Genomic DNA, 25,085 nt, shown 5'->3' on the forward strand with positions numbered 1-25,085 from the left:
GCAACCTGGTGTTGAACAAGTCCACTGGTGCTATTTTCCCAGTGGCATTTGCTCATTTTGTGTCTTTGTGTCACATTTTGGTAATTCTCACAATATTTCAAACTTTTTCATTACTATTTTGTTAATGGTGATCTGTGATCAGTGATCTTTGATGTTACTATTGCAAAAAGATTATGACTTGTTGACGGCTCAGATGATTAGCATTTTTTAGCAACAAAATATTTTTAAGTTAAGGTATGTACATTGTTTTTCAAATATAATGCTACTGCACACTTAACAGACTACAGTATAGTGTAAACGTAACTTTTATATCTACATCTGTGTCTATCTCTGAGGTATGCCTATATATGGATTTTTATCCTCACAAAGCATGGATAAACGCCATACTGTCTGAAGATCAGAAATGAGAGCGAGGTTCTTGTTTTCTCTCTTTTAAGGCTTGATCTCTTCTGCACTCTGGTAAGATCAAGACAGTAACAGGCGGTCCTGTCACCCCACAAACCCCACCAAATGAAAGCCACATAAAACTTTCAATTTACAGAACACACACAGTTTTGTATTTGTCTTACATAAAAGTTATAATCAGATCTCTAACGTGCTTTAGGCTTTAAAACCCTTTGAGGGACTTCCCTGGTGGTCCAGTGGTTAAGACTCTGTGCTCTCAATGCAGGGGACCTGGGTTTGATCCCAGGTCAGGGAACTAGATCCCGGATGCGGCAACTAAGAGCCCACATGCCGCAACTTAAAAAAAAAAAGATCCCACGTGCCGCCAACTAGGACCCAGTGCAGCCAAATAAATAAAATAACAAACTAACAACCCCCCCCCCAAACAAAAAAACCCCAAACCAACAGATTCCAATTCAGGCATCATTTGTTGAGGACCCATGACATGGCCAAGCACTGTGCTAAGTGTATTCACAGACGTAAACTAGTTAACCTTGTGACAACTCTGAAGCTGGCGTTAGGTATGACAAGTGGTCACATAGTTTCATTTATGTGAGCGAACTCATTTATTATGGAAATGAACCACAACAAGACTCATTAACATGTGGCTTTGGCTTTGGGTCAAACAATATCACTCCATGAAGGACACGATGGACAGCTGTCCTCTGCATCATCAAGAGACCCCAGGGATCCCAGCTACCCTGACACTGTACTGTGTGCTCCTACAAAGCCCAGATGGCTCTCTGGGAAGGGAAGGAAGAGACTAGAATGAAGAGTGCTCTAAAGAAGGCCATCTCTGGGCAGGGAACCTAGGCCCAGAGCCCACAGCCCCAGTCCGATGTCAAAGGAACACCCTTCTCTGGTGTGCGCCCTCAGCCTCCCTGCCTTGGGAGGCTCCTCCTCCTCTGCCTCAGGAGGATTTGGGGTTCCTTTTCAAGGCTTTACTGTTCCTTTCTGCTTTGTTCCTCTGCTAAAGCACCAACTCTCAAGTTCCAGAACAGTGTCTGGCACCTGGTAACATTGACATCATTCCAGGACCTCAGCTACTTCTCTGTGCTCCATGGGAATCCTTGTTTTCTAGCAGGTGCACAGCTTTTTCCTACAAGGTGAGACATTCGTGCAGAATGGCCTAGACCTCTGGACACTAAAACACCATCTCACAAACCCCACAGATGCCCCGGTCTACATCAGGGCATGGCCGGCCCACCAAACCTCTTCCTTCACCTGCCAAAAGATACAGAATGTGGGAATCCAGGTGATTCAGCGAGGCCCAGCTCACAGCGTTCACCTGGTGAGAAAACACACAGCAAGATGGAAAGATTGGTTTGATGCCAACTTATGGAGAGAAACAGACAAATACTTTCTTATAGAACAGACATGTGACTGACTGCTTTCTTCAGGTCTCACTCCTTGAATAGGGGCTGGAACAAGCATTCTGAGAACAAGGAAGCTCCCTGCCCCACCATGCAGAACCTTGAGGGGAAACAGAAGAAGCAACCCTCAGGCCTCAGTCCTTCATCATCATCTGGTATACCCTCTGGTATAGGCCAGGGATGAATTCTCTGCAATGGACCTCACTTCACCCAGAAACCATTTTCAACCTGTGTCCATCTTGTGGCTCATGTCTCAACAGAACAGAAAATCACAGCTTCTTACAGATGCAGCCATCACCCACTGCAATGTTAAAAGTTGCCCCCTAGACAGCAAGCTCCTTACATTTACATAAATTTCAGTGCTGGCTACGATTGACACAATATTCTGACACATTGGGAGGACCCTCCCTCCACCCAGCCCTCTGTGGCCCACCTCCCAGGAACTCTGTGCTTTAGCATGGGCTCCTTTGGATCAACTTAACCCTCCTGGAGGGAAGTCCCTGCAACAGTTTAATTAAAGCAGCACCGCTTCAAGTGCTCCCCCATGTAAATTCATTTCTCTTCCAAGACGAGAAACTAATGAGGCCCTTTTCTTCCCCTATGAGTTCTCAGGATCTAAAACTCCATTTTTTCCCTTGAGAAAATGAGGTAACCGAACCCTGCCTTCTTCACAAAGCTCTCTCCTCTACTCTGAATTTGGCCAATTACCGCAGTGCCCTGGATCCAATGGCAGAGCAGGCTGCCATGGCTAAAGGGAAGGGCAGCGTACCTTCCGGTTGGTGAAGTAGAGGTTTTCATGCATGTGCACCCTGAGCGTGGGGGTCTTCAGGCCGTGCAGGTTGATGATGCCGTACTTGGAGCCCCCGACTTTGACATCGTTCACGGTGAAGAGCCGGTCACTGTTGGTATCTGCCTGGAGAAGGGAGGCGGACTGTGAGTGGCCTCCCAGGCTGAGCCACGCGGTCTGCCAAAAGACCGTCTACCCAGCCCCCACGCTCTGTGTGTTTTCACCAGGTGACGGTTCTCACCCATGAGGAAGTGCGGAATGACCTGACTTGCCCCTACTTGGTGTAGCCATCACTGGGCAAAGCTGACAGGCATCTGGTCTCACAGTTCAGGAGCAAAAAAGGCAGTGAGGGGGCATGGCCAGTCTGCACAGTGACCCCTCTCAGAACTGGGTTTGGGAGAGTCCTAACGTCCACCCAGAGGAGTTTAGATGAGCCACACGGTGACAGAGCATGTGGCCACCATGAAAGCCACACAGCAATGTGGAAAATGCTAATTATTACTGCCAACGGATAAAAGAAGAAAGCAAAATTGTATTCCTATTACATAGGCATTGTGATTATCACCAAGTAAAAAGAAAGGCATCGCATGGGGAAAAAAAAATTACAATAGAAAAGATGGTCTTGGGATGTGGGTTATTTTTAAGATTTTCTTTTTTCATTTAAAAAATGTGGTTAATAATTATTTCAAAGCAAAACCTTTATATGTTTATGTGTTTTTTAAATATATTTATAAATATACACAAATACACATGGGTTTGGGTGCTGGTGAAAACACACTCACTTTGCAAGTTTACTCGGCAAGAATAGTTATATTCCTGAAGAATCATTACCAGTGACTAGAGTCAGATCTGAAAACTCTCATCCCTGGGTGACAAACTGCCCTTCCCACCCCTCTGGGTCACACCAGCCATCCAGTCATCGTAACTCTGGATCATGGGGAGGGTCTTCCAAACACCAGCACACAAAGCATGGAGACCAGGTGCTCAGGCCATGCTACGCAGCAGGTGCACAGCGATCTCCACTGTCCCCACCCGCTTTACTGAAGAACCCCAGGGAAGGGGCTCCTGAGGGGAACCCACCACAAGAAAGTATTCTACTTGATTCAGGTCAAACTGTACCCCAAACACAGGAGAAAACATGAGTCCTGGCCCCCGACACTCCTTACATGAAGGGCTCTGTCGTAGAGGTCCTGAGGCAGGACCTCAAGGGTAAATTCCGTAGCCTCAGCCTCCAGTCCTGTCAGTAGACCTGTCAGTAGACCACCAGGCTGAGGCTCTCTATTTCATGTCCTTCTCTCATTCTCCTTGGCTGTCCCTCAGCCTCCAGGAAGGCCTCCAGGAGTTGCCAGTCCAGCTAAGAGGTCTGGCTACTTCTGTTTGCAGTGGACCTTCTGATCCTCTGCCAACATTTCTCTGCCCCCTGGCTTCCAGTCCGGGTCTAACCAGAAGCAGAGAGATCATTTTCTGCTCCCCGCAAATGATGCAATGGAGGTGTGCTGGATGTGCAGGCCCAGAGACATGGCCTGCAGGCCCCTGTTACTGAGGTCAGGGACAGAAAGCAAGAAACTAATACACTGTTGCTACTGAAGGACACTGGTGCTTCAGGTTTGGCCACCAAATCCTGTCCAGTATGGAAAGGATCAGAAGCCCCTGGTCCGCCATGTAACTTTTCAACTGTGTACACAACATACCCACGGGAAAGTTACTTTGTGATGGTTCTCTGTCAGCGTGTGTGGACCCCGGCTCTAATGTCAAATGACAGAGCTGTAGTGGGGGTGACAATGGTCACAGCACAGCCTGTCTTGCCAGCTTGGCATCTGCCAATGGGTAGCTGGTAGGTGCTTGTTAAAACCATAAAACCTGCTTTCATGGCTAGTGGCTTCTACACAGCCAGGCTTGATGAAAACAAATGCAAAGCCACGAATTGTCCAGGGGATGGCAACTGTATCTCTGGAACCCACAGATGGCTCCCTCCCACTCACCAGTATCAGGTTAAATCGGTCACTTGCCAAAGCGGAGGGATCCGAGCTCTGAATTTGGACCTTTTTCCTCTGCATGCAGCTCACTCGCAGCTCATGGGCTAAACTGCAGAGGAGAAAGAGGGGGGGCAGGGGAGGTATGGACGTCATACCTAGATATCCATGAAGATGCAGGGGTTCTGCTCTGTCCCACACCCTGAAGACTACCTTCTCTCGTCAGCTCTCTCTCCATATTAAAATCTCAGCAATGGAGATGAGCAAGGCCCCAAAGAATCTCAATTTTAGAACTCTTAGGAAAACTAAAGCAAAGAAATGGGTGGCTCATTCACAGTGCCAAAGAAAGTCAAAACTAGAAGGACTTGTTTTGGATCATCTAGCGCAACTCGTTCTCTTGAGATGAAGAGAATGGGCCTGAGAAATGAAACAACCTGCTGAAGGGCACACAGTTCATGAAGAGCCAGGCATTCAGCTGCCCATCCGATTACCCCTTTTCCTCTCCACCAAAGACCGCGCATGTTTTAGGGTGAAGAACAGATCTTTCTAACTAGACCTTTAACTCTTTTCCCTCTCAGAAGGAGAGAAACAGAGGACAAGCACACCCCTACCTGCCCTGGCTGACACTGCCTGCAGGGCTGGCCTTCCCTGAAGGGGCCTCCCTGGGTAAGCCACCCACACTCATGTTGTTTCTTCACTGGCCCAGGTAGAGCAGGAGGCAGCAGAATGCAGGGGTTAGGAGCTCAGGCCGGGGAGTCAGACAGATCCCCCCACTTGTTAGCTTTACCTTGAGCAAATCATTCCACTCTGAGTCTCAGTCTCTTCTTCTGGAACCTGGGGAAAGTGTCAACCTATCTCACAGGGCTTTAGTTAGAACTGTATCAGACATCACCAGTATTTAAAGTTTAGTACACATCCATTTAATGTTCCCTTTTTGGTGACAACTCATTAGAAGGAGAAAAAGAGGCAGAAGGCTGACGGGAGGAAGTTAAAGGACCTTCTACTTAACTAGAAATGATTTACAAGTAACAAAGAGGAGCCATCTTGAGAAATTTCTGCCCAGTTTCTCTGCCTAGATCCCCTCTCCTCTCTCCCTGGCTCTAAAGGAAGGATGATTCTCTCAGGGCTGATTTCAGCAGCAGAAGCAGGCTGTTGAGCTGAAGCTCCTCAACTGTGAACACTCCTCACGGAGTAGCTACATGCTCTATCCTGACAATTCTTGGATCATGGAAATAAGAAATAGGAAAAGAACATTCATGAAGAAAACATAACAAAGAGGTATTATCTTACCGGCAGTAACTGGTGACGTTGAGAAAACCCAGCTTGCTTTTTTGTAGTAAGGAAGATGCATTAAATCCCAACCTGGCTATTTTCTAAATTAAAGAGAGACAGATTCAGTGAAGTTTTATGTTATTGTATAATGAATTATGTTTTTAGGATTCTAGTCTCCTCTCCTTGGAAAGAGGAAAAGCCTATCACAACGAAGTATGTGTGAGTTGGGAAGTCTGCTCAGCACCTCTCCAAGTCCCCCATCAGTTTATACCTGAGGGGATGAGGCCACTGAGCTAGTGAGTGCAGGAATGGCGCTGGACACTCAGGTCTGCAACACGCTTTCCATTCGACCTACGGTTACTGTGGGGCCCAGACTTTCCATTCCACTGTCCCCATGATCACGGAAATGTCCTGGCATCTCATCTCCAGAAGGGGTACCAGAAACCCTTGTATCCAAACCACACACTCTGATTTTCTATTTAAAATACACAGTTACAGAGGCTGTATTGGGCTGCTACCCAAGAGACTCCTGGGGAAGGACAGAATGTAAGAATTCCTGATGAAACCCAGCAAATAAGAAAAGGGGGGTGGTGGTGGGAGGAGATTTCTTGCCTGTTCTTATTCTCTTCATCAGGTTCCTGTCAGGGAAAATTCGATGCCACCCTCCTAAAGTGCGCTACGCTGAGGGTTACAGGGGCGTTTAATTGGCACCTCCTCGCGGCAGTGGGTGGATGCTGGCGGGAGTGGAGGGGACAGGGCAGCTCCCGGGGCTGTGGAGCCTACCTTTCCCTGCTTGTCCTCTTCCTCTAGCAGCTGCAGCCTTTTGCTCTCCATTTCCTTCTGCCGGATGCTCTCCTTCGTGAGGGGGTTGCAGTTGTTATGTCCAGGGAGCAAGCGGAAGTAGCGTTTCTTTTCAGGGTCAAAGTAATAACCTGGTAGATCTTTAGTCAAAAGAAATAAAATCCAACTTAAAACACCGTGAACCGAGCCACCCAGTGAGGAGCCCAGGGGCCTGTCTACCACCCCTCACAGCTGCCGGCCTTTCCTGCGGGGCAGGAGGTGGGCTAGCACTGCCAGTCACCATCCCGGGCCCAGTTCAGTCCTGTGGGGGGCTGTTTGCCTCAGGATCACGGTTCTTGTTTCAATTTGCTCCCAGAATTTCCTCCAAGCCAGGAATGGGCTGATCACACACATGGAGTGTACCCACACACAAGTGAAGACACACAGGACTGAGGAGAAGGGCAGCCAGAACAGACATAACTAGATGACGAGGCACAACTAGGTTTCATCTTTCCCCACAGGCAGGGCCGGAGGAGCCCTGTCCAGCAGGCTGCCTTACCTGGCACAGAAGAACTGCCAGCTGTGCTGGAGGAGGTCGACGGGGCCTCGTCATCGCTGTGGCTGGAACCCTGTGGGCTTTGCTGTGCCCCTGTATTATTCCTGTTGACACACAGTCAAGGTTAACTTGCAGCCAATCAGTCCCAGTCATTCTTTGACTCTGGGGTCCTGCAGTTCCATAGCCTTCACCCCAACCCTCGATTACTTGAGGAGCACTGACCCCTCTTTTTCTTGGAAGCAGTTTACCTACTGCAAATACACCAAAGTTAGGGCATGGTTTTTGGTTTCTCATCCTTAAGAGGATGCAGGTCACAGTAGTTCCTCTTTTGTATCTCCTAATTTGAGCATTTTGTGAGGTCTTTTGGAATTTTCCAGATGAAAATGAGAACAGAAATCTTGGCCAATAAGAATTTTACCAGCTGGGCTCATTTGTCAGCTCAACAGCAGTTACAAGGCCAGGTGAATTTCATTTTTTATTGGATTCAGCAGTACAAAAGTTTAAATTTTACTTGGCTACTCAATCCTGCAGATGGAGAAACTGAGGTTCAGGGCACAGAGGTGATTTGCTCAGCAATACTGGGATAGAGCCATGGTTTAAATACTCATTTTGCAAAGCTACAAGAGGCTTCTGTGGCAATTATAGGCTGAAGGATATAATGAAAGAACAAAAGACCTAATTTTAGAATTCTGGTAAAATCCACTTTAAAATCAAGAACTTCCCCTGCCCCCTATAACACCAAAAGGAATACAAACTGCAAAACTAGGTTAAAGGAATCAAAGAACCCTCTCTTTTGTCTATAAATACTAACTATGCACAGTTTCAGAGAAAATTATTTATTCTCCCTTTTTACGGCCCAGAGCTTCCTGAGGAAGCTCACCTGTGATCAGCAGCAAGAGGAGGATGGATTAAGTGTTATAACAAACGTCTGCATCTCTAGCCCAAGGACTGCTGCCCCATTCTTTCCACAGGGAGCCCGGAAGGTGGCTGTCCAGCCGGCTTCCACGTGACTCTGCCAAGCTGAATCAAGACTCTCTCCGTGCACAGATCACAGTTTGCTGCACGACGCGCTCTTGAGGGAAGGCCTGGGGCCCAAAGAGTATCCATGGTTCTCCTCATAAAACATACAAACATTGGGTCCTGATCTTTCTACAGTATGGGTCATGTTGGGGACTTTGGCTCAGAGTCCCTATTATTCTGCACCAAATGAGGTCCACCATATACACAGGGCCTACTCAGAGACAGGCAGCCTGATGGGGCTTTACATACATTATTACGAGCCTCACAAGAGAAGTATGGTACAAGAAGAGTGACTCAGGTGATTAAATAGCTTGACCAATTTCACACAGGAAAAAGCAGAACGTCAAACCCAGACCTCCTAATTCCAAAGCTCTTGTTTCTTCCACAACATTCTGATGCTTTTTTTTTTTTCTGTTTGAGTTAATCTGTTCTAGAGAAGCATGCTGGCATTCGACATCTTCTGACCCTATAGCTAGAAATCTGTCCATTTTAAAAGGAGATCTGGAGTGTGAAAGAGTTTTGAAATTGGCATACGGGTCTCCTTTGGTGAGGAGAGGGCTGTGCAAAGACTTCCTATGGCCAAAAGTCATGTCAGCAGCCCTGAACTGTGAAGAGGTATCCTCTCCTGGGGTGGGGTGGGGTGAAGCAAGTTTTGAGATTAGACTGTATTTCATTTATGCAGAAAAATAAGTAGAGTGTGGAAAATACTTATTATGGGGATTTCACCTAAGTATACACTGTTCTATTTTTCAAGCTGGGTGGTAGGTACCTAATATTCATTGTATTATTGTTTATACCTTTTTGTGTTTACTAAATACCATATCGTATTATATATTATATAGCCTTACCTAGGATTTAGGCTGAATTAATGAAATTAGGTTTCCAGAAAGCTATTTTCATAGGCTGAAAAAAAAGAAGAAAAAAGACTAAAAAATGGAGAAAGAGCTCCCCAGTTGTATCAGATAATGTTTACTTCTAAGCCTGTGGCTAAGGCTCCAGCCAGAAGTCATGGTCACACTGAAAAGAAAGACAAGTGTGGCCACCTCCTCACTACTCAAAGTATGGCAGGCGGGCTGGCCCCCAGCAGACACCCCCTTGGGAGCATGTGAGAAGCACAGACTCTAGTCGGCCCGACCTCAGAGCCTGCATTTTGCTGAGACCCCCAGGGAGTCATGTGCGTGTGAAGGTGCTGTCAACGCTAGGCAGACACTGGGCCACAGCACTTGCCTCTCATTAGAACCATGCTGTCTGAACCAAGCGTTGTGTCGGTGGCTCCTTCTCCCATGTCTTCTACTCTGTCCCCTGCTTTTATGCATTTCAGCTGCTAAAAGAGAAAAAGAAAGAAAATTACATACAAATGCACATGTGCACACCTTTCTCTTCTGTTTGCTTGTTGATAGTTCCTTCACGCTCAGAACTAGGCAAAAGGATGGCCCAACCTGGGTTATCATTAAAGCCGCCACTAAGCCTTACCTGTAGGACTGCCACCAGGTGGACACACAAATAAAACCCAACGCGTCTGTAGCCATCTCTCTGGCTGCAGTCCTCTTACCTCACAGCTGATACCTGGCCCGACAACCTGCCAACCTCCATTCCCCAGGTCACTGTGTGACGTGTTGACAGACTCTCACAATTACTTTCCGACAACAGTTTGAGCCTGGCATGAGAACCCTCCTAAGCTAGTCTTCTTTTCGTTACCAGATTAACTCCAGAGCATAAAATAATTTTTCTTTCGATCCATACACATCCCTATTCACAGAGAATAGTTAATTGTGAACACCATCTCTTCCTCGGTTTCAGTATCAAGCAGGAAAAATTGTGAACAAATTAAATGGGGCCAGTGGCATGTGACTTCTCAATGTGCTTTAGAGAGTGTTTTAGTTTCCTGAAGTACACTAGCTGTTAAAGGGAAGGATGTGCACATGCATTTGTTGAAATAAGGAATGATGTCTTAAAGACACTGATGTTGCCATAACTATTTTGAGTGGCTTTTTCAAGTCTTATCTTGTATGGACTGAATTTATCACTTAATCATCAAATCATCAAAAGTTTTAACATTGGGAATCACATTAGGAATTCTTAAAGAGACTGAACTGTAGTACACAGACCAGCTGCTGCGAGTTTCATGCTTTCCCAACACCTGGTGATCCTTTCCCCACTCAGTGGAGACACTGTGACATCTTACAGAATACACTTTAAAAGTATATTCAAATGCCGTTAACAAAATTAGAAAAAAATTTCTAGGGCTGAATGCAACCAAAGAATAGATTAGAAAATCTATTTGCTTTTATTTTCCAACTTCTACTTTTGAGTAGGAAGTGCCTGTTATCATCAAACAGAGCACCAGAAGTCTGGACCTACATTCCAGAATTCAGTATTTACACAACGACTTCTGTGTCAACCTATGATTGTGAGTTGGGGCTATTCGATACAAAGGAAGAGAAATTTAGTGAGTATAGGACTTAACCAAACATTTTGTGAATTCTGTAATGAAGTCCTTGATTTGCCTGCTTCAGAGTCAGTGGGAAGCAGACTCCACAACCTGGATTAGTTTAACCAGCCACTCTCTAGTCCTGTGCCAGAATGAATAAGCACTACAAAAGCTCATCAATATAGCCATGCCGACTTGGAGTCATCACAAATGTCTCACTTTCATCCTCTGCTGGGACATTATAAATTGACCTAGTTTTATTTATTCCTAATCTGATTCACTCCCGACAATCCAGGGTGTTATCACTCTCCTAAAATCCCTTCCCACTTCCTCTTAGTCACACTTAGTAGACAGCATAGCTCCCTACCTCACCCAGAAGAGAGATGTTACCAGTACGAACACCCCCAACTTCTTTTTCATCCCCTCCACAAATGCCTGCCTTTACTAATTCTTATCATCTTCCTTTTTGTCTTGGAGAAACAGGTGTCCCTGTGCCTTTTCCTGGCAAACCCATCCCTCCTGGCTGTTGATCTCATTTCCTTCTCAAACTCTGCAGACATCCGTGTTCATATATGTTTTATCAATCTCCCCCTCTCCTTATCTCAGCTTATAAACACGCTCAGGTTTTTCATTTGTATGTGCTCCACTTCCAATCCAAAAGGAACAGAAATGTTCTGGAAGCATGGTCTATATGTACACATGCCACTTCTTTATTTTCCAATCATTCTTCAACTCACTGCAGTCAGGCCTCCTCCATCCTCACCGTTCTGCTAAAATGCTCTTGCTGAGGTTAATGATCACCTACTTGCCAAAGTTAGTGGTCTCTTTTTAGCCCTTATTCCTACAACACATGACACCACAAAGCTTCACTCTTCCCTAGGTTTCTGGAATATCTTTCTCTTGGTTCTCCTCGTACTTGTCAAGTTCATCCTTCTCTAGTTTCTCGTGGGTCACCCACTCTGTGTTTACCAACATTCTGTCCTAGATCCTCTTCATTTTATACTTAATACAATCTCACCTGCAAACACTGTTTCATCTCTAACCTAACATCAAGTTCTTATAAAAAGCTACCTCCTGTCTACTTTCACAGACCATGTTCCAAAGTGAGTTCATGATCTCTCTCTAGTTCCTAGTCTGCTCTTTCACCTATCTGTATTTCCTTTCTCTGAAATTCTACTACTGCCCCACCCCCATCCAAAAATATAATAGTTTTATTCATTTTCCTCAGCAACCACTTTAATGGCTCCTGAATACCACATGCATAGGTTTCCCTTTGGATCAATTATCTTAAGCCTCAGACAAAGAATAAAGTTGTATTTATTAATTAGTTACATTACAGGCTAAAGGCACTGTGCACAGGAAGGGAAATACGTATGGACGGTGATAAGAAAACTGGTAAGAAAAATAAGCCATATTGACATAAGATTATCACTATTACCAACCAACTCTACAAAAAAAGATGAAAACTTATTTAGACTGCACATTCCGCACATGATTTCAGTTTGCTTTAGTTATGAAATGATGCATGAATAGTGGAAAAGCATAGGTAATGGCGAGTCAAAGGTGTCAGATCACCCATCAGGAGGCAGGGTCATTGGCCCACTTGCACCACTGTCCTCGGTAGAGCACTGCACAATCAGAAGGACATGGTAAATAACAAAATAAATGTTGAGTGCTGGTTTTGGCCAAAGACAATATTTCTATTTATTTATTTATTTTTGGCTGTGTTGGGTCTTCGTTTTCTTTTTTTTTAAAAAAGTATTTGTTTATTTATTTATTTATGGCTGTGTTGGGTCTTCGTTTTGGTGCGAGGGCTTTCTCTAGTTGCGGCAAGTGGGGTCCACTCTTCATCGCGGCGCGCGGGCCTCTCACTGTTGCGGCCTCTCTTGTTGCAGAGCACAGGCTCCAGACGCACAGGCTCAGCAATTGTGGCTCACGGGCCCAGCCGTTCCGCGGCACGTGGGATCTTCCCAGACCAGGGCTCGAACCCGTGTCCCCTGCATTGGCAGGCAGATTCTCAACCACTGCGCCACCAGGAAAGCCCCAAGACAATATTTCTAAACCACCACCTCACACAAGCACAGGTGCAGGCACTGCAGTGGGAGAGAAGGGAGTGATGGCTCTGAATGGAAGAGCCAGAGGGGAGAGTGAGTTTGAACCCAGTCCATCAGGCAAGGCTGGCAGAGTGAGGGGCCTGCAAGCAGTTTGGTATGGCCAGAGCCTAAAGTACAGGGGCTGGGAGATTAGGCTAGAGAGGCAGGCAGGGTCAGATGCTGAGGTCTCTGGGTGCTCGGTAAGTTCGCTGAGTAACATGACTAGACCTGCATTTTAGAAAGGCAGCGGTGGAGGGAATAAGTTGGAAGTTAAGGACTGCTGTAGCAACTCAGGTTACATGAACCCACAAACACGGAAGTGATACTTGGGATAGAGAACCCTGAATTTAGAAAGATTTAGGAGGTGAATTTCATGGGAGAGGTGGAGAGAGAGCAGCTGAAACCTGATCAATGAATAACTGGTAGTGTTCTGACCTGAGAGACAAGGAGGAGGAGCAGTTTGGGGAACGAAGACAGTTAAGTCTGATTTTGAACAAACCAATCTCAAGATGTTTGTAAACAGGGGTCTGGGAATTCAGAGGGAAAATGAAGCTAAAGATATAGATTTGAAAGTCACCAGCACATGGTAACAGAGTGAGACAAATGTGGCTCCAAAGCCAAATATATATATATAGCAAGGATTAAAATTCAAAATTAGAGACAATTTTATTGGACAGTAATATGAAGTCAGCACAATCAGTTTTTAGATTGGTATTTCTCAACCAAGGGCAATTTCACCCACCAGGGGACATTTGGCAATGTCCAGGGACACTTTTGTTTGTCACAACTTGGGGGCAGGGAGGGGTGGGCTGCTATGGCATTTAGTGGGTAGAAGCCAGGGATGCAGCTAACCAGCCTACAATACAGGACAGCACCTTACAACAAATTATCCAGCCCCAAATAGTGCTGAGGTTAAGAAACCCTGCTCTAGATAGGAAGCACTCAATCATAATTTTCTGGGTGAAATGTTGAATCCCAGCTCCTCCGGAGCCACTCTGCCAGGCACAGACATTAAATAAGATGTGTTGTGGAAGGCTGAGCTTGGCTTTGCCTTTACACAAGCTTTCAAGTACTTGAAGGATGAAGAATAATAATTTCGAAGAGACCATTATTCTAGAAAGACAACGTTAATCTCAAACAAATAAACAAACATGATTTGACTTTTTGGAAAATGATTGAGCAATACTTATCAAGTAATTTAAATGTACATGCCTTCTTCTGGGAACAGATCCGAAGAAAATAATCCAAAAGGTTGTAAGAATTATAGGCAAGATATTTACTACAATTTTCCAACTCACTTTCTAAAGCTAGTAGTCCTCTGTTGCCAAAACCAGACAGAGGTATCACAAGACAAGAAAACTATAGATCAACCTACCTTATGGACACAGCCACAGATCCTCAACCAAATCCTAGCAAACCAAATCTAGATGCATATAAAATGGATAATACACCATGACCAAGTAGGATTTACCCCAAGTTCAACATACAAAAACCAATCAACGCCATACACCATATTAACAGAATAAATGAGGGGAAAAACCTCCATGTGATTTTCTCAAGAGATGCAGAAAAAACACCAGACAAAACCCAATACCCTGTCATGACAAAAACTAGGCACAGAAGTAACTTCCACAACTTGATAAAGGGCATCTACCCCACAGCTAACATCATAATAGTGAAAGACTGGAAGCTTTTCTCCTAAGGTTAGGAACAAGACAAGGATGTCTGTTCTTACCATTTCCATTCAACATTGTATTGGAAGTTCTAGCCAGGGGCAATTAGGCAAGAAAAAGAAATAAAAGGCATGCAAACAGGAAACGAAGAAGTAAAACTATTCTATTGGCAGATGACATGTTATACATACAGAAGATCCTAAAGAATCCACACACACACACAAAAACTACTGGAGCTAATAAATGATTTAAGCAAGGTTGCAGGATACAAGATTAATATATAAAAATCAGGGCTTCCCTGATTTTTAGGGCGCAGTGGTTAAGAACCCGCCTAACAATGCAGGGGACACAGGTTCGGGCCCTGATCTGGGAAGATCCCACATGCTGCACAGCAACTAAGCCCAGGTGCCACAACTACTGAGCCTGCACTCTAGAGCCCGCGAGCCACAACTACTGAGCCCGCGTGGCACAGCTACTGAAGCCCGTGAGCCTAGAGCCTGTGCTCCACAACGAGAAGCCACCGCAATGAGAAGCCCGCGCACTGCAATTAAGAGTAGCCCACGTTCGCCACAACTAGAGAAATCCCGCGCACAGCAACGAAGATCCAACGAAGCCAAAGATAAATAAAATAAATAAATAAATAAATGTATAAAAAATCAACTGTACTTCTATACACTAGCAATGAATAATCTAAAAATGAAATTAATACAAAACCATACAATAGCATTACATTACATTAGCATCAAAAAGAATAAAGTATTTAGGAATAAACTTATCAAATAAATGCATAACTCGTACACTTAAAGTATAAGACATTGTTGAAAGAAATTAAAGAGGACCTACATAAATGGGAAGACATCCATGTCATGGATTGGAAGACTTCACATGGTCTACAAATTGATGTACAGATTTAACACAACCACTGTCAAAATTCCAACTGCCATCTTTGGAGAAATCGGCAAGCTGATCCTGAAATTCATATGGAAATGCAAGGGACACAGAAGAGTGAAAACAATCTTGAAAAAAGGGCAAAGTTGGAGGACTCACACTTTCCAATTTCAATGCTACAGTAATCAAGACACTGGTACTGGCATAAGGATAGCAACATAGATCAATGGAGTAGAACTGAGAGTCCAGAAATAAACCCATATACCTATGCCAATTGATTTTTGACCAAGACCATTCAGTGGGGGAAAGAATAATCTTTTCAACTGCTCGGACACCTGGACACTCACCTGCAAAAGAATGAATCCGATTCCTACTTCACATGATATATAAAAATTAACTCATGGATCCAAGCTCTAAAACTGTAAGACTTTTAGAAGAAAACAAAGGTATAAATCATCATGAACTTTCAATAAGCAATGGTTTCTTAAATATGACACCCAAAGCACAAGAAAAAATACATTAAGTAGACTTCATCAAAAGTAAAAACTTTTGTGCAAACACACTATCAAGAAAGTGAAAAGGGGGCTTCCCTGGTGGCGCAGTGGTTAAGAATCCGCCTGCCAACGCAGGGGACACGGGTTTGAGCCCTGGTCCGGGAAGATCCCACATGCCATGGAGCAACTAAGCCCACGAGGCACAACTACTGAGCCCGCGCACCTAGAGCCCGTGCTCTGCAACAAGAGAAGCCACAGCAGTAAGAAGCCTGTGCACTGCAACGAAGAGTAGGCCCCACTAGCCACAACTAGAGAAAAGCCCGCGTGCAGCCACAAAGACCCAATGCAGCCAAAAATAAAATAAATTAAGAAAAGAAACACCACCATTCACTTCAAAAAAAAAAAGAAAGTGAAAGAACAATCCACAGAATGGGAGAAAATATTTTTAAATCGTATATTTGATAAGGACCTAGTATCCAGAATATATAAACTCAACAAGAAAAAAATAACTCAAAAAGTAAGGAAAAAAATCTGAAGACGTTTCTTCAAAGATACACAAATGGCTACTTAGAACACGAAAAGATGCTCATCATTAGTCAATAGGTAGATGAAAATAAAAACCACAATAAGATACCACTTTACACCTACCAGGATTGTTATAATAAAAAAACAAACAAACCCAAGTAACAAGTATTGGTGAGAATGTGGAGAAATTGGAACCCTCACACACTGCTGGTGGGAACGTAAATGCTGCAGTCACTTTGGAAAACAGTTTGGCAGTTCCTCAAAAGGTTCGACATAGAGTTACCATATGACCTAGCAAAATCCAGCAGAAATGAAAACATATGGCCATATAAACATCTGGACAGTAATGTTCATAGCAGCATTATTCATAATTGCCCCAAAGTGTAAACAATCCAAGTTTCCATCAACTGATGACTCAATAAACAAAATATAGCACATCCATACAACAGAATGTTATTCAGCCATAAAAAGAATGTAGTACTGAGGCATGCTACAATGTGGATGAACCTTGAAAACACTATGCTAAGTGAAAGAAGTGGGACACAAAAGGCCACACACTGTATTATTTATTTGATGTATATGAAATCTCCAGAATAGGCAAATCCAGAGAGGGAGAAAGAGAGAAGTGGTTTTCCAGGTGCTGAAGGAAGAGGGGGTACAGAACAGGGAGTATAAAGGTTCAGGTCCTTTTTTTATAGCTTCTCGAAAGTCTACTTTTCTGTTATGAATAATTGCTTTTTCCATTTACCCCAGATGAGTTGATAAAGACTCTGATTAAACTGTTTTATGTTTCCAAGAATAACTGTTATATCTTTTTATTATCTAGGTGGTAGCTTAGAAAATTTTTTATAGAATTTTAAATGATTTATGGTGTTCCATGTGTTCTAGTTTATGTTTTTTTAGGCAACATTCCACCAAATTACTAGCTTTCCAAAGGCTGTAGTACCATGTATAATACTTTAGTATGACAACAGTTTAAAAAGAATTTTTTTAATTCAAGTATAGTTGATTTATAACATGTTAATTTCTGCCATACAGCAAAATGATTCAGTTATACATATTCTTTTTAAAATATTCTTTTCAATTATGGTTTATCATAGGATATTGAATATACTTCTCCGTGCTATACAGTAGGATCTTGTTGTTTATCCATCCATTCTATATATAACACCTTACATCTGCTAACCCCAACCTCCCCCCGCCCCTCCCCCCTGGCAACCACAAGTCTGTTCTGAGTATGACAGCAGTTTTGCTTTAAAGCCAGAATCAAGTTGAATGTGACTCTAAACTAAAATTTATGCTTTGTTCATTTGTAAAACATGGATATATTGGTGTCATATTTCCTTTATTCTGTTTGATTATACACTTGTTGAAAGGTAAATTTACAGATCAAATGATGAAACTTCATGTTTCAGTAGAAGTTTTTTCAAGAAAAGAAAACTTGTCTTTTTATTTAAAGCTTCATGGGATAGAATTTATATTTAATCAGAATGACTAGATAGGATCCTTTTGCGGAGTCAACCTAAAAGAAGCTAAATGGAATTGGTAGATCTCTTGGTTTTTGATATCTACTTTACTATAGGACTCCCAACCAGGTACAGTACATTAATATGAAATACTTTGAAACCCATAATCTTAAAAAAAAAAAATAAGTGTGGGAGTTATACAAAAACATCATATATCACTAAGTAGGAAGTTGAAATGACTGGGTGTGTAATATTTTTTAAAACCTTCATTTTAGATCAGCATAAATAGCCTTCCATTTTTCTCCCCTATTTTCAGGAGCATTCCATTTTGATGTTTAGCATAGCAAGCCAGAATAAAGTTTTACAATTCAGCAATCCTGAATTCTGAGTCATATTAAGATAAAAACGGAAATGAGACATGTACTGAGGAAAATTAATTTTCTTCTTCTGTAATGTCTAATTCATCTTCTTCTTGTTGATTCCCTCTTAGTCCACAAGTGGACACCTGTCCTGTTGCAGACACTTAGCTAAAAAAAATCTCTGAAAAGGCAACTCTGAATTTGCTCTTACAATATACAAGTGAGATGGATAATCGGGTGAATACCTAGAGCTTCTGAAAACCTCACATCTTCTCATCAATCTTTTGTATATTTTGGTAGGCACCAGTGTATACCTCTGAAGCTTTGCTCTGAAATAGCATTTCAGTAGTGATAAATTCTGAAAATACAGTCTTTATATCCTTTACTTTCTGCTTTTCAAAACTGCCAGCAGTTTCCTCCAGATGAGCGTTGTTTGCACAGCATCCAGGGTAGCTCTCTGTAAGTGGGTTCGCCATGAAATAACACGTCCAGCGGATGGGTGTGCTGACTTGTCCTTTCTACTTCAGGCAGCTGCTTAGCTTCTCCATTCCTTGATGCTGATGTCGCTGTGAGGTCATCCCGTTTCGTTTCTACAATGGTTCCTTCGGCCGCAAGTCTCTCAGCTGCGGTGGCGTACCGAGAATCCTTAAGTACTGCACACTCCTCAGCGCTTTTTCCGGCCCTTGTTCAAATCTGTGGTCTCCACGGAGACGCTCTCGCAGGAGAGTCGGCTCTGCCTCGCAGCCGGGCAGTTTTCTGCGCAGGCGCGCCAAAGACTTGGCGCAGCTCTCGAAACTGCTCCCGGTTTGAGCGGCCCAGTTTCCGGGTACCGCTTCCTTCCCCTCCCCCAAGACGCCATTCTGGGCCTGGCCGCCAAACTCCGACGGTGCGACCCAGAAAAGGCCCGGCCTGGGGGCCTCAGGCTTGAGGGGTGGCGTACAGCCTCCCTCCCGGCCTCTGTGAGAGGTGGGCCCGGTCTCGGCTGCGGCCCACAGCCGAAATTCAGCACGGGGCGGAGGCTCCACTGCCCGCACCTGAGCAGCCGCCTCAGCATCCTGCCGAGCACGTGGCCCGGAGCCCGGGGCCTAGGCCGCGCCGGGGCCACAGTGCTTATTTTTGGGGTGATGAAAATGTTCTGGAATAAGATGGTCGCACGACCTTGCGAATATTCTACAAAACCTGCCAAACCGTACACTGTAAAACGGAGAATTTTATGGTATGTGAATTATATCCCTCAAACAAAAAAAGATTTTCTACTACAGCAGTACTATACCATTTATGAGTGAGGCCCATCCTAAATATCCAGCGACAGGTTTATGGGGATTATAGAGGCTACTGGACTGCAGCGTGGAAAACGCTAACGCCACTGGTCTGAAAAGCCCTACGCAAAATGGCCTCCACAGGGGGCTTAACGTGGCCACCCTGCGTCGGCGTTTATTTAAAACTCTACCTCACAAATGAGGAAACGGAAGCTTAGAGGGCCAAGCATGGTGCCCAGAAAGACACAATGCGTGGGGGAAACGGCATTCCACCCCTGCTGGTCCGGCCCCAGGACACCACCTCAACTACAGTCTCCACCGTTATTTAAAACTGGAGTGTGGGGCTTTGGACTTCTGTTTCCTCCAGGAAGCTGTGGTCTCAGTCTTCTTTCCTTCGGGCTGTTTCTGCGTCGGCCAAGGTCTGTGGACCACACCACGCCCGTTCCGGGGGACGGGGTGTCATGGTTTCTAAGGACAACTGGGGAGACGACGAGGCTTCCTGGACACGGCGGGCGCTAGCGTGGAAGGCGTGGCTTTGTCGCTACCGTAACTCGGTGTGGAGGTTACCTCGGGAAGCTTGGGTTCATCCCACGGCTCCGTCACTTTACTAGTTCGCGAGTTACCTCAGGTAAGCGACAACCTCACTAGAGCTCTTCTGCGTCTGACGGAGGTATTACACTACCACCTACCTCACTGGGCTGGTGTATGGAAAGCTTAGTTAATGTCTGTAAAGCAGTTGGCAGTGCCTAAGCACTCACGAGGCGCTTGCGTTAGCTGTTATGCTGACCTGTCTGAAAAAATCAACCTCAACCTGAACTTTCAGGTAAGCCGCCACCAAGGGCCCGCAGTCCAGCCACTGGCAGGTGTTGGGTGGCAACTTCACATAAGGATTTAGAAAAACTCTCCTTCAGGGCGGACACGGAGAGGCGACACTCGGGGTCCCCCTCCCCCCGTCTTTACGGCGGCAGATCCGACAAGACGCGCGAGCTCCACCCGCCCACCGATTCCTCACAGCCGGAGCTCGCCGGCCCAGCCAGCCACCCACGCCAGGGTCGTGCCGGCGTTCCACGTGCTCGGCTCCTCCCCGCCCCTTTCTCGGGCCTTCCCCCCACCCCCATCCCACCCCGAGCTCTGTCGGGGTACCAGCAGCCGCTCCCGTACCGACGCCAACACTACTTCAGTCAGCGTAGACTTACTTGATCAGAGGGGCCTTTCCGGCTCTCCCTCGGGCGCAGGGTCTGCAAGAGTAGGAGCTAAGCGTAGAAGGACGCGGAAAGACCGAGGTCTAGAGTCTGCCAGTTAGTTGTGTCGTTCTCGCGTTGTCGCAGCGGATAGGGCCATAGCGGCCGCCCCTTCCTTCTCACTGGACGCGTTTTCTGACTGTCTACGCCAATGGGGCGGATCTTGGGGAGGGGGAGGGGATTGGGAGCTCGGCTCCGCCCAGGCCTGGCGACGATGCAGCGAGTCGGCGGCAGGCTTGATTGGGCTCGGCGCGTTTGGGGCGGGGTCGGGCGCGCTTGGGGGCAGGGCCGGGGCGGGGCCGGAGTCTGAGCTCGGACCCCGGGAGCTCCAAGGCTACCTCTTCTCTAGCGGTGGGAACCCCACCCAGCACTGGGTGTTTTCTGTGTCCAACCCGGTTGACAGGGAAGCCCTCTCGCCGCTGAAGATCCCTACCTTTAAAACTGTTACTTAGGAGGAAAGATTGTGTTGTGGAAAGGGCGAAGGAGGCTCTGAGATGAGTGCGAGGAAAAAGCAACGCGTGTTGTACTGGTGGTGATGTGTTTGGTTGTGACCTCTGGTAGCTGAGGCTGCTGACCTTAGGTCTGCGTGGCTCCAAGGTGCAGAGGAGCGTGCCCTGAACTTCATTCAGGAGGCCTTGGTTCTAGATCTAGTTCTGGTTCCTTCTTGCTGTGTGAACTAGGGCGAGTCTCTTCCCTTTCTGTGCCTTGATTTCTTCTGTTGAAACAAGGAAGTTGATCTAACGTTCTGATGTTCTCTCCAGTGCAAAGTTCGTTCATACCTCTAATATTTCCAGATAGGTCTCTTTGTGCTGTGCCTGTTCTAGGTATCAGTTGACAGCCGTCAGATCTAAAAGAAAGATGTAAGCCTGTGAAGGGCCCTTGGCCAGAAGTGACAGTTTGCTTTTTTTTTTTTTTAATCTAGATCTGGTTTATTTTTATTTTTGTTGAAGTATAGTTGATTTACAAGGTATTAGTTTCTGGTGTACAACAAAGTGATTCAGTTATACATATATATATTATTTTTCATGTTCTTTTCCATTATGGTTTATTACGGGATATTGTCTATAGTTCCCTGTGCTACGCAGTAGGACCTTGTTGTTTATCCATCCTATTTATACTCTGCTAACCCCAACCTCTCACTCCATCCCTCCCTCACCCGACTTCCCCTTGGCAACTACAGGTCTGTTCTTTATGCAGAAGTCACAGTTTTGTGAGGAGAGCTGGGTTCAAATGGGCCAGGCTTGGTTGTTGCCACGAGCAGGCCTGGCACACCATGTGCCCTGTTAACCCAGGGCCCTGTTGAGTGGCTAGACCCATTAGAAAATAGGTTGTGGGGTTTATCAGTTGTACCTGTGTGTGAAAGCATTTCAGTAAATAACAAGGAAGGAAGGATTCCGCCTCTAAAGGATTTTGTATAAGAAAGGGTGTGGAGTGGGAAGAGGTGATGAGGGTAAGGAGAGAAGTGAGTATAGTCAGAATAAAGGACAGCTTCTTGAAGCTTGAGCTGCCTGGAAGAGAGAGCAGAGAGAGAAATCCGAAGCTGAACAAACAAGCTGACTGGAAGCCTGTTCATGGAGTAGTGAAGCATTCGTTTTGGCTGGATGGGTAGGGAGTCTTGGAAGCAAAACTGGCAGAATAGGTTGGGTCAAATGTCAAGGGTAAAGAGCTGGCAGAGGGAGCTTCTGAAGGTTTGAGAGTTGGGGAGTGATAAGACTAGAGCTGTGGTTTAGGGAAATCACCTGGGCAGCACTGTAGAAGAAACTGGAGAGGAAAGGTTGTGGAAGGCAGCTGGAAGCTTCCTTAGAAGCTTAGTGCAGCTACAGTCCCTGAGAAAGGTAGTCAGGGTTGAAACATAGTGGTGGCAGCTGGGATGGAAGGGAGGGGTAGAGTTGAGACACATTTCAGAGGAGGGAGAATCTGTAAGACTTGACGAACTCTGTGTCAGGAGTCAAAAGGGATTCCAAGCTGAAGAGCCAGGGTCACGGGAGGAAGTCAGAAGGAGTTGGCTTGGGGCTTGCTGAGTGAATGAATGGCAAACAGCCAGCCAGAGGGGTCTCTTGAGTGTTCACTGAGGGAACCAGGTATAGGCACAGGATACGCCTTGGGGACCTGCAGCAGGCATGCCAAGAGAAAGGATTAAAGAATATTTGCAAATCAATGCACAAAGGAAGCTTGACCTTGGGCAAGTCTTTTGGCATTTCTGAACCTCAATTTCCTCATAGGTAAAATGAGGATAATGATACCTGCTGAAGCGGGTTTTTTCCCCAAATATATATATAATATTTAAATATATGTATTTAAATTTATTTTATTGAAGTATAGTTGATTTACAATGTTGTGTTAATTTCTGCTCTACAGCAGAGTGATTCAGTTAGACATATATATATTCTTTTTCATATTCCTTTCCATTCTGGCTTATCACAGAATATTGAATACAGTTTCCTGTGCTATACAGTGGGACCTTGTTTACTGAAGAGAGTGGTTGTGAGGAGTAAATGCAGTGACCATAAAGCACCTCACTGCTTGGTCTACGCTCCCATGGACTGGGCACCCTTTATTATGTGGATGGCTTGGTATGTAAATAGTGCATATTACTTATCAAAAGTGAGAATAATTTCTTTTTTTCATTTATCTCCAGAATTTGAAGCCAAGGCAAATATGTTTTTCTTTGAAATGGCACCTAAAATGAATCAGCATTAACTTTGACTACATTAAAAAAAACCACAATACTTTTTATAGTCCTTGTCATGTGCCACATATTTTCTAAGCCCTTTCCATATATTGTTCTTTTAATTACAACAACCCTGTGAGGCAGGTACTATTAATATCACCACTTTACTGATGAATTGAGTCACAGAGAGGTTAAGTAACTTGCTCAAGCTAGTGAGTGGCAGAGCCAACATTCAAACCCAGGTAGTTTCCAGAGTTTGCGCTCTCAAGGCGAAAACTATCATAATGAAAGTCGAAAGACATACTCCAATTTGGTATAAAATATCTACAGCTTGTATCACAGAAAAGGCTAATTTTCCTAAAACATAAAGTGCTTCTACAAATAAACTCAATAGAAAAAGGAGCCGTGGCTATACCAACTATGCAGAAAAGGAAGTCAACATGAAAGGATGCTCAACCTCACTCAGTGTAAGGAAAATATAGTTTAAAACTCCTCTGACATATCCTTTTTCATAACCAGATAGGTAAAATCCAAAAGTTTGTTAATATTCAGTGAAGCTCTCATACAAGTTCTAAGGGAGACATTTTGGCAATATATCAATATTTATCAAAATTAAAAATGCATATACCTTTGACCTAGCAATCACACTAGTAGGAATTCATCCTAAAAATATATTTGCTTATGTGCAAAATAACTTAGGTACATGGAACATCATGTAATAGTGAAAGTTTGGAAGCCATCTTAGTGTCCATTAGTTAGAGACTAGTTAAAAAAGTGATGGTGCATTCATTCAGTGGAATACTGTGTACTTAAAATAAAAAAAAGGAGGCTCTTTATATACTAATGTAAAATTACCTCCAAGATAGATTCTTGGTGAAAAAAGGAAGGTGAAGAACAGTACATAAAATATTACATAGGGTGGGCTTCCCTTGTGGTGCAGTGGTTGGGAGTCCGCCTGTCAATGCAGGGGACACGGGTTCAAGCCCTGGTCTGGGAAGATCCCACATGCCTCAGAGCAATTAAGCCCGTGTGCCACAAATACTGAGCCCGTGCTCTAGAGCCCGCACGCCACAACTACTGAAGCCCACGTGCCTAGAACCCGTGCTCTGCAACAAGAGAAGCCACCGCAATGAGAAGCCCGTACACCGCAACAAAGAGTAGCCCCCGCTCGTGGCAACTAGAGAAAGCCCACGTGCAGCAACAAAGACCCAACGCAGCCATAAATAAATAAATAAATAAATGAAAATTAAAAGAAAAATTACATAGCGTGACAAATATATGTGTATGTATGTATATCTCCCTGGAATGATATCAGTTACCTCTAGGGAGGGGACCTGGGTGGTTAGGTGACAGGGATGGGAGAGAGCTTTTCACCCCATTGTACCTTTTGAATTTTGACTATTGGCATATATTACCTATTAAAATATAAAATTTAAATGTTAATTAAATCTGCATACTATGCACAACAACCAACTGCAGAAGTTGTTCATTTTAAGAGGTGACATGTAAATGAGTTATTAAAGGAACTAAGACATCTGTCAAATCCCATCATGGAGACACTGATCCAAAATATAATCAATACAAGAGAAACATAATCAACAAGTCCATTATGTGATAACAGTCCACCCAGAGCCCAGAAAAAGGATTCTTTTCATCAGAATTTACCAATGTTTATTCAGTAGTATCCAAGGGATGTGAATGTCTTGGTCACTGGAAATCTGGATCCAGAGTAATTCTCCAGTCCTTTCTCTAATGTGAATTAAACATCCCACAAAACTCT

General features: G+C 44.7%; 1 protein-coding gene across 8 annotated transcripts in view; it reads right to left on the minus strand.

Moving 5' to 3' along the window:
- Window positions 1–20,716, minus strand: part of DCAF4 (DDB1 and CUL4 associated factor 4) — a 39,699-nt gene extending 18,983 nt beyond the window's left edge. For 4 of the 8 annotated variants that reach the window (XM_082451720.1, XM_082451719.1, XM_082451716.1 and 1 more), the window contains exons 1-8: window positions 20,590–20,716; window positions 9,433–9,529; window positions 7,189–7,289; window positions 6,633–6,790; window positions 5,868–5,950; window positions 4,587–4,689; window positions 2,587–2,730; window positions 1,669–1,732 (exon numbers count right to left, since the gene is read on the minus strand). In XM_082451720.1, the coding sequence (XP_082307846.1) occupies window positions 1,669–1,732; window positions 2,587–2,730; window positions 4,587–4,689; window positions 5,868–5,950; window positions 6,633–6,790; window positions 7,189–7,289; window positions 9,433–9,521 (742 nt within the window). In that variant the 5' untranslated portion in view covers window positions 9,522–9,529; window positions 20,590–20,716. Of the gene's footprint in view, window positions 1–1,668; window positions 1,733–2,586; window positions 2,731–4,586; window positions 4,690–5,867; window positions 5,951–6,632; window positions 6,791–7,188; window positions 7,290–9,053; window positions 9,109–9,432; window positions 9,530–20,589 lie in introns of all 8 variants that reach the window. The other 4 variants (XM_082451718.1, XM_082451717.1, XM_082451721.1 and 1 more) reach the window with 3 other exon arrangements.
- Between the last annotated feature and the right edge of the window lie 4,369 nt (window positions 20,717–25,085).

This window comes from Balaenoptera physalus, assembly GCF_965194825.1.
Source record: "Balaenoptera physalus genome assembly, chromosome: 2".
NCBI classification, from domain to species: Eukaryota; Metazoa; Chordata; class Mammalia; order Artiodactyla; family Balaenopteridae; genus Balaenoptera; species Balaenoptera physalus.